Genomic DNA, 10,574 nt, shown 5'->3' with positions numbered 1-10,574 from the left:
AAAACATCACACTGTACCCCATAACAATACACAATAATTATGTGTATGTCATGTATATCAATAAAATAATTTAAGGAAAGAAATGCTGCAAACCCATACACGTGTCAAATGTTGTCGTATCAAATACAAGAAATGATATAATACATATACTAAAACTAGTACGCTTACAGAAAATAATCTTATAAACAAAGTAGGTAAATACAGCCATAGCAGCTGTATGTGTTTTGTGTGTGTGTGTGTGTGTGTATGATGTAAATAGTGACCTTATTTTATTTTTAAAAACAATGAGATCCCTAGTCTCCATCAATGATTCCTTCCAAATTACCTCAAAATATGCCACTTCTTTCTCTACCCATCATGCACAAGCAGTGTTTTATACTTCTCTTGTAGCAATAATAGCTATCCAAAATCCTAACCTCATCAAGAAGTTCAAACACAAAAAAAGGAAATAAAAGACTGAACTTACTAGAAATTATGCTAAATATTTCAACTTCACAATTTAAAAGTGAGTACTTTTGAAAGAACTTAACCAAAACATAAGCACACTCTCCTATAGCCCTCAAGATCTAAACCAAAAAACTCTGTGAAAAAAATTTTAACTCACATTTTTGGGGTATCTAACTAATATTCTACTTTAAATATTTTAACCCAAAGTGTCAACTTCCACTTGTAACTGCAACCAGCTGAAGACATCTTACCACCACTTTATTTACATCATCTTCATTCCTAAATAAATTTCAGGGTAGAACACAGAAAATACAGAGGAAAAAATCTAGGAATACTAAATATGATGCCCTTTATTTACTAATATCAGTGTAAAACATAAATTTTTCTTAGCCTAGCCTACCATACCTATTTAAGAGCCAAAGACTTGCAAATCTTCTAAACGATTTCAGAGAATTTCCAAACTGACACTAAAGGTATATTAGTTTTATGCAACAAGGCAGTAAAGAAAGTCAAAATTAACTGTAGGAAATTCTTTCATGGGACAAAGTTGAAAAGAATATTGAATATACTGACAATCTGAAACATTTGATAGCAGCTCTGTTGTGATTTCAAGAACAAGATACAAATATGTGATTCAACAGTTACTTTAAAAATAAAGATTATAAACACAAGGAAATAAAAATTTCTTTTAGATGAAAAAACAAGGAGTGGGTTACCCAACATCCCATCTTCAAATTTTAAATCACGCTGTCAATTGTCCAACTGTCTAAAGCAATTCAAATTTAAAGTTTGTGCTATAAAATTGTGCACATGTCTATAAGTGCATTGGAGAACATCAATGTACTACTATAATATTCTGTTGCCTAAATCACCTCCACCTATAGATAACGGATAAGTATGAGAACTAAGGTTAACTGACCTTAGATATAAATCCCACCAAGAAAAGTTTTAAGCCTTTAAGTATTATAGTTTGATTTAAAAACAAAATAGAAACAAGTTCTGAAATAAATCACAGCATCTTCTGTTTATATATAACTTAGCAAAACCTTCAATAAACATCCAAGTGTTCACATATACTACCACTGGATTTAGAAAGCCCAAATAAATGCACAACTCTATGATTGGTCTGAATGAATAAATGCACAGTAAAACAAATGCCAATTATTTTTTAAATATGCAATCCTCTTAGATTGAAGTGGAGGACCCATAAATTCAACACCCAGCATTCTTTAAAGAAAAAGACAGCTAAAATCTTTCCAATACAGATTCCAATTAGATTTCATTATTCAAACTCCCCCACATTTTACTGGAAAAATATAAGAAGCAATTTCACAAAAATCACAAATTGAATGGAATAATTATAACTAATATATAAATAAGAATTTACTAAAAAAGGCTTCCAGGGGGGTGATATCTTAAATCAAAGCTTTCAATACAAAAGGTGTCTTGTGTTGTTTAATCTTCCCAAGTTTCTGATGCTTTTTACTCGACGGTTACAGATTTTGCAAGATTCCGTGGAAAATCAACCTATTAAAAGAAAAAGAAAAAAATAAAAAAGAGCAAGAGTTGAGAGATTATACAGATTGAGAAAAAGGGGTTTGCTATAAGAAAACTATTTTTGTTTAGAGCTGGGTGTGGTGGCACATGCCTGTAGTCCCAACTACTCAAGAGGCTGAGGTGGGAGGATGGATTAAGTCCAGGAGTTCAAGGCCACCCTGAGCAATGTAGTTTCATATATATATATATATATATATGAAACTACATTTAAACTAATATAATATTTAAAACATTATATCAGAAAATACAATCATGTAATATGTCTTGAAAAAAAAACTGAACTAGTTAGGAAAAGAATTTAAAAAGTGCCAGCACACACAGAAAGAGTTAATTACTCTGGTCCTCTATAGAGGTGGTAACACACTCATAGGGACACTAGAAATACAAAAGCAGAATGTTTAGGTTACCACAATAATTGAGAGAGCAGGAATACTGGAATTCATACAATGTGTGAGAGAGTTCCAAACAACCCAAAATTCCCCTTTTCAAAATCCCACATGCTACTCTATGAAGAAAAACATACTAAGAAAACAGGTGGAGATTTCCCAAGGACAGTCCTAGTCCTAAAGGTCCTCCAAAGTACTTTCAAGTTTTATGAGTAAGAAGATATTATAACTTACAAATTGGGTCATGAAAAGATAATAGGTGACAAATACATATCTGATGGATTTTTCAAATGTTATTGTTAAAAATTTAGGAGAGAAATTATCAGAATGTACCTAAGTTAAAAAAAAAAAAAACCCTAATATTTCTGCAGAGGTGGGCCACTTACATCATAGCCTCTCAGCACTGCCAGGTGGAAAGCTAGCAACTGCAAAGGGATCACGCTGAGAATGCCCTGTAAGCAGTCCACTGAGTGTGGCACCTTGATTGTTCTTTTTGTGTTCTTAATGGTCTCAGTATCCTCCTTATCGCAAATCACCACAGGGCGCCCCTAGGGAATAAAATTACACACACATACACACACATACACATACACAATCACTAGAAAAAAAAAAGCAGGACTATTGGCACAAGAATATGCAAATTTTGCATTGCATAGTCTACGCAAAGTCTCACTGACAGATTTATTTAAACACAAAGTCATACAGATTAAATCTGGTTGATCTCACTTAGGCAGTTGAAGAAACAGAAGTTTTGCGGAATTTAGTACTTTTTTTTTTTTTTTTAAGCTTACACAAGTAAGAAATTCCAGGTTTAGTATTTGTTTGTTTGTTTGTTTTGGGGTTTATTCCAGGCTTAGTGTTTGAATCTACATATGCCTACCTTCCAAGTTTATTACCACTACATTGTGCTTATGGAGTAATACCTTATGGGATTTATATGTAAAGCCAAATGATCTGAAAAAATTATGCACAGCATTCATAATATTAACATTGAACAGTTAAGGTTCCTTCTGAGATAAATATTTAAGAATATTAAATTAAAAGGAAGAAGCATATGTTAAAACTGAAAGACGAAAGAATTTGGAGACCAAGGCCTCAGTTTTAGTCTTGCTGAAGCTTATTATTATAACAGAGAATTAGAATGTGCTTTTGCAGCAACTGATGCCCAGTGGGTAACTAAGATCAGGAGAAAAACTGACATGTCTGCCTTATTTTGTAATATATTTGTCTTCTTTATTACCTCAAATTCTGGGTCAGATTTCTGCACAACTCTGCATATGTTAATCATTTGAGCAATGTTTATCTAAAGCTGGTAATCCACCCCCTTTAAGGCTGAAGACACTAAGATAAGAATAACTAAGCTATTTCAAAATTTACAGGGCCATTCAACTGAAGCAGTGCTGTGAAGTCTTCAGTCATTGCCCTACATATCTCATGAACATCAGAGCTTTGCAGACAGACCACCCCTTGATGAGACTGCTGTCCTAAGCAGGAATAATCACCTCATAAGAATCAAAATGCCCTCAATGAAAGAAAGATCTGAGAGACAGCCCTTCAAAGCAAATAGAGATTGCCCTCTCAAGCCCTAAGATGATAAGGAATTTTCTGGGGCCACATCCCAGAACCAGAACTGAGATAAGGAATTGTGCATACTTTATAACTCCTATCCCAATTCCTCCTCTATTTAATCCTGAAGCTCAAGTCAGTACCCCTGAAGGCTGAGATGCTTGATCTCACTTGCCTTCCCCATATGGCTTTATTAGAGTGCATACAAATAATGTCCTTGATAAAAGTTCCCTTCCAGCTTTTCATCAATACGTTTTCCATTTGATTTTTGGAATGAATGAATGGCCAGATCTGATCTGTTGGGCCCCCCAGAATCAGGCCTCTGGCCTTGGTCTCCATTAGCATTTTATCTATGAGGTCGATCCCATCAGAAGTCTAAGTATCTCTTTCCTTACACAAAAATCTCAAAGGTTGTACTCCAAAGCTAACCAGTGTAAATATGTTTTTTAATTTACCTATCTGGCACTTACTTATTACTTTAAATATGATAAAATTCAAACAAACTTTAGTAACTGACTCTTACAGTCCCAAGGTATCCTCACAGCCACCTCTGACTTACCTGACGAGCAACTACCTGCTGAAGAGCATTCTGACACTTTGTGTAAGTGTGATCTCTCATGATGATCATGATGACAGGCATCAACTTATCCACCAAGGCCAGAGGGCCATGTTTCAATTCACCAGCAAGGATGCCTTCAGAGTGCATATAAGTAATTTCTTTGATTTTCTAATAAGAAAGAACCAAATAAGCCTTCAGTCCATTTTTTAAAATTCTAGCTTTTAAGTAAATATTATACAAAGCATCTTATAATGTTAAGTCACTGCCTATTTATCCAACAGTATTAAAGCACCACAGATATATGGAAATATAGCTAACAATTTAACAGATCATTATTTCTATATTATCAACAAGTATTTAGAATTTTTTAAATGCACAGGTCTTCTTTAAGGTTTCAGATTATTATGAATATACATATTTCTCTGTAATTGTTCTCCCCTTGCTGCATGTTTGATCACAATTTAATTTCATACCTAGAGAACTTAATATTTTATTCCTTTTTGAACAATTTATACACTCAAGTTACTAAAATATAAGTTAACAAGCTAAGACATCTTCTTGTTTTTTATAGAGGTTCTTTAAAAAGTTCCACATATTTCATTCATTCATTCTAAAAGTATGACAAGGGTAGGGGATAATTCAGTGATAGAGCACTCACTTAGCATGCATAAGACACTGCAAAAAGTAGTAAGTATGACTACATGCCAGGTCCATAAGTCAGAAGACTAAAATTAACTGTAAATGAGGAAACATACCAGTGCCCCTTCAAGACAAGTAGCATAATGATAGCCTCGTCCCATTATCAGGACTGACTTCTGATGATAAAGTTCTGTTGCCAATTTCTGAATTTCATCATCCATGCTCAGTACTTCCTTAATTAAATCTGTTAAGAAGTAAATTTACTATTAGCAAAATCTATGAGAAATGGATCATTAACTGAACAAACAGATATAACAACAATAATATATTGGTAGCAACCAACGAAAGACCAATATTTCTATTCTTCTGTTATCAGCATAGGATTTTTAAATACATGGGAGGAAAAATAGAATGATCTTATATTAACTAAGTAGTTACAAACCACAGATTCACAGTAATAAAAGAATTTCATTCACTACCAACTCACTTAGAAAACAAAAGTAAAGTTTCCTCTCTTGGAGGCAGACTATTCCACACACCTTGGAGTATTACTTCCATTTCTCTAAATAAATCCTATACACGTTTTCTACTGGTTTCTCTTGACTGAACCCTTTCTTTCAGGAAGACAAGAACCAGGGAACCCCATCACCAAGTAACATAACTGGTGCTGTGACATGGATTACTATAAGAACTGACCTGAAGATACCCCTGAGGGACTATGCCTAGGGACTATGCCTGTGGCTCTGCTGCCATCATCATCTATATTAAAGATTCCACAGTGCTCACCTGCCATCAAACACCTCCTTTTAGGCTAAAGCAAGGAACCCTAAAACTCACTATCCCAACCCCTTGACTATAGGCATGTAACACCAGGCCCCACTACCATGCATAGCTTGAATCCAAAAATGTTGGCTGGCCATTTGTTTCCTTATTTGAGAATTCATTTTATTGTTCTTCACCCATTTTTCAACTTGGGCTTTTGTTTGTCTTGTCTAGCAAGAACGTGGACTCTACAAAATCAAACAAGTGATCCAACACTCACAACCAGAAGGGTTTTAGAGTTCTGAGTCCCTGAGAGGTGAATAAGTAGCCAGACAGACATGAGCAAGGGAGGTGGGGAAAAGAAATTCAGCCTCTACCCCTGTGTGGCACCCAACTGGCTGTTATACTGCCCAGGGACCTCAGCTACTTGTCAATCTGGAGAAATGGATAAGGTCTATGATAACAAAAATTTCCAACAAGGTAATATTGGTGCAGGTGCACTAAACTATGGCAGAAAATTGCACTAACCACCCCAGATAAATAATTCGTGGAAGGGAGGCTCCCAAACAGGTCATAAGACATGAGGCTATTTCCTCTCTTCAAGGCACCCACTCCATGTACCTTTTCACTAAATAAACCCTTTACACTTTTTCTAAACAAAACAAAACAAAAAAAAAACTAAAATGTGAATATCCTTGTACCAGGCAGTCGTTTCAATCCAAGCATGATCTCTTTGCGTCTCTCTTGCATGGAGATTCTGTCATCACACATCATAAGGGCAAACATCACAAGAGATACAAACTGGCTGGTGTAAGCCTGAAATGTCACAAAAAAGGCAGAAATTAGTGGCAGTTGCGTCTTAAAATATATATTTTTAAAAGGATGAAAAGAAAATGCACATTCATTTTTTTATTTGGTTTTGGTACTAGGAATTTAATTCGGGGGCTTTTAACCACTGAGCCACATACCTAGCCCTTTTCTATTTTGAGACAGGTCCTTGCTAAATTCCTAAGGCTGGCCTTGAACCTGCAGTCCTCCTGTCTCAGCCTCCCAAGCTGCTGGGATTACAGGCATGCATCACCACACCCAGCTCCCAGTAGTTTTACAATGTACATTGTCCATCTTTTAAAAGCAACATCAGTGGCACTAAACTGGAAATAGTCCGTTTTGGCTGCTAGACAATTGACACCACCACCCCTTTTTTTTCCCCTTGAGTCAGGGTCCTGCTGGGTTGTCCAGGCTGGTCTTGAACTCAAGGGTTCAGTAATCCTTCTCTCTCCACCTTCCATGTAGCTGCAACTACAGGCATATATAACACCAGGCCCCACTACCATGCATAGCTTGAATCCAAAACTGTTGGTTGGCTATTTGTTTCCTTATTTGAGAATTCATTTTGTTGTTCTTCACCCATTTTTCACCTGGGGCTTTTGTTTGTCTTCTTCTTCTTCTTCTTTTTTAATTGTTCTTAAGAAGGCTTTTAATATATTTTGAGTATTTTTCTTAAGTTTGGGAGACACACAGGTTTTTTTTTTTAACTTTTATGTAGTACTTGTTAGCTTAGCCAATTCTTCCATATTGTAACACCAGTTAAATATTATTAAATTTTCTTAGTTCTGTTGCTTTAACTGTTCCTTTTTATTGATTTTTCTTTTTCTTTTTAGTATACCTGAAATTGATTTTGATGTAAGGTGGTACATTCTGTATTTATTTTATAAGCAGCAAATTTTGCCTCCATTTTTTATTGATTTCTGACACTTTCTGTAGTCTGAGTTCCTTGCTATCCTAGATCTATGTTGCAAGACTACTGATTTTGTCTCACAGTTCCAACATCTCTACAAAAGTCAATTTTCTATCCAGAATAAGTACTTTCATCAATTTGTGCTGAGAATTTTAAAGTCTATAGTGTACTAGTTTTCATTTATTAAACAAATATTTATGGAGCATCTTGTTTCTTAGTAAAGTTTTTTTTAAATTTACTTTCTACAGCTATTAAAAATAAGAGTTCCTCTCCAACACATATCTCTTCATCTACTTTTCTAAGTAGACATTTTCAATTTATAGAGAAGACTTCTTCCAATATGTTTTATAAAAAGCACTTACTGAATTCTTACTCATTCTAAGTCTTCAGTTGATATTCTTGTGCTTTATAAGTAGTCAATTATAACTGCAATGGAGAATTTTGTTTTATCCTTTTCTGTTGTTTTACTTATCTCTTTCTTATTAAACTGAACAGAACTTCCAGTACAGAGACAGCAAACAGATTTCATATAAAACCAATGCTAACACATCAGGACTTAGTGAAACATCACACTGAGAAAGATTGTATGGCCACTCTGTTTGCTTTTGCACTACAATACTACAGATAAAATTCCAGGAAGGTTCCCTAAAAAACAAATACCAAATGTCTTCTTTGATATAATGAGAGCAACTATGAACAGAGCAGGAAGGAAGAGCAGGAAGAAAAGATTAACATTAAACAGAGACATGAGATGGGAGGGAAAGGGAGAGAAAAGGGAAATTGCATGGAAATGAAGGGAGACCCTCATTGCTATACAAAATTACATATAAGAAGTTGTGAGGGGAATGGGAAAATAAACAAGGAGAGAAATGAATTACAGTAGATGGGGTAGAGAGAGAAGATGGGAGGGGAGGGGAGGGGGGATAGTAGGGGATAGGAAAGGTAGCAGAATACAACAATTACTAATAGGGCATTATGTAAAATTGTGGATGTAACCGACGTGATTCTGCAATCTGCATTTGGGGTAAAATTGGGAGTTCATAACCCACTTCAATCTAATGTATGAAATATGATATGTCAAGAGCTTTGTAATGTTGTGAACAACCAATATAAAAAAATAATAAAATTTAAAAAAAAATTCCAGGAAGGTTCCAAAAGAGCAGGTAAGAACCACTAACAAGAAGGTTTTAAAACTTTCTATTTTGCAGATCACTCATTCCCTTTTCTCTATTATTTGTCAACTTCTGTTTTGTTTATTCATTTATTCATATGTGGTGCTGAGAATTGAACCCAGTGCCTCACACATGCTAGGCAAGTGCTCTACCACTGAGCCACAACCCCAGCCCCAGACCCAATATCTTGACTTCTGGGATATCCAAACTGTTTCCAGTCCAAACTGATGAGACAACAAGTATTCCAATTCCATTAGCCAATTACTAAAAATGTCATTCTACAAACTAATGTTTCTTTGGAATGCAAACATTTCAACATTTTTTAAATATAAATTTTTTCCATTACTCTGCTGTTACAGTATAATTTCCAATTTTAAAATCATGTTTTTCTCCACTCCCTACCCCACCAGTGCTGGGAATTGAACTTAGAACATCATGCATGTTTGGCAAATACTCTACGACTGAACTGTACTCCCAGTCCCCATATTTTTTGTTTTATCAATATATACAAGGAAACCAACTATAAGAAAATTAAGCAACACCACGCATTTAGAATCTACTGAGGTTTGAAAGAATTAACCAGAAAAATGTTGACTCTGAACTTTTAAACTTGGTTTTTCTTTTTATTCAGCCAAAAACAAAGTCAGATGATATATTTCTAAAGTCAGCACTGTCGTGAAATTTTAAACACCTGCAATAACATACAAAAATGGCTGAACCTGCACATTTATATCCATCAATTCCTATAGAAATATCAAATTGTCTATGGTCTGACATTATGGGAAATAATATCCCTGTAATCCTAATAGTTTTTTCAGGCAAAGTTGGGAATTCATAAGCTGGATCATAGAGCTTAAGGAACAGGGTCAATGATCAACTCTTTTGATTACCCATTAACATACACATTTACCATTCAGAAATGGTCTGTGACTAAATATTCCAACACTTCTTTTAAATAACTCCAGCCCAGAATATCTAAGACAGTTGAAGAAAAAATTACTTTGAAATCCAAGAAAAAAAATTAAAGTAACACCAAATTGCCATATTGTCAATTTTTTTAAGACAAGTTTTTTTTTTTCTTTTGTTTTGGAGAGTGAGGGTACCTGGAATTAAACTCAGGGGCACTAGACCACTGAGCCACATTCCTAGCCCTATTTTGTATTTCATGTAGAAACAGGGTCTCACTGAGTTGCTTAGCACCTCGCTTTTGCTGAGGCTGGCTTTGAACTTGCAATCTTCCTGTCTCAGCTCCTGAGGCACTGGGATTACACACGTGCGCCACTGCACCCAGCCAAGAAATTTAAGTTTGTACTATAAAAAGATGCTTGTTTCAGTATTGGGGTTCTGGGTTAGTGGTAGAGCACTCGCCTAGCATGTGTGAGGCACTGGGTTCGATCCTCAGCACCACATAGTAAATAAACAAACAAATAAATAAAAATGAAGATATTAAAAACATATATGCTTATTTTAGAAGATATAAGGATTGGGGAAAACCGGGTGAAGGAAACATAGGACTTCTCTGTATTAGTGCTATAGTCTAGAGGAGTATTCCCCTCAAAGGTTTGGTTCCCCAGGTGGCACTACTGGGAGGTAGTAGGACCTTTAAGAGCTGGATCCTACTGGAACGTCCTCAGGTCACTGCATATGCCCTCTAAGGAGACTGTGGGACCCCTGATTCTTAGTCTCTCTCAGCTTTCTGGCTCAGCTGTTGTTCTATCATGCACTCCTGCTGTGATGTACCATCCCTG

The 10,574-nt window shown here is 35.4% G+C and overlaps 1 protein-coding gene across 2 annotated transcripts in view; it reads right to left on the bottom strand.

The window, feature by feature from the left end:
* Positions 1 to 222: 222 nt before the first annotated feature.
* Positions 223 to 10,574, bottom strand: part of GFPT1 (glutamine--fructose-6-phosphate transaminase 1) — a 66,211-nt gene continuing 55,859 nt past the window's right edge. For both annotated transcript variants that reach the window (XM_081264644.1, XM_081264645.1), the window contains 5 exons: positions 6,618 to 6,732; positions 5,271 to 5,398; positions 4,516 to 4,683; positions 2,777 to 2,938; positions 223 to 1,974 (listed from right to left, as the gene is read on the bottom strand). In XM_081264644.1, coding sequence (XP_081120770.1) covers positions 1,930 to 1,974; positions 2,777 to 2,938; positions 4,516 to 4,683; positions 5,271 to 5,398; positions 6,618 to 6,732 — 618 coding nt within the window. In that variant the 3' untranslated portion in view covers positions 223 to 1,929. The remainder of the gene's footprint in view (positions 1,975 to 2,776; positions 2,939 to 4,515; positions 4,684 to 5,270; positions 5,399 to 6,617; positions 6,733 to 10,574) is intronic.

The sequence above is a fragment of the Spermophilus citellus genome (genome assembly GCF_964194105.1).
Source record: "Spermophilus citellus genome assembly, chromosome: 13".
NCBI classification, from domain to species: Eukaryota; Metazoa; Chordata; class Mammalia; order Rodentia; family Sciuridae; genus Spermophilus; species Spermophilus citellus.
The sequence above is the reverse complement of the archived record's forward strand: the minus strand, read 5'-3'. Positions and strand labels throughout refer to the sequence as shown.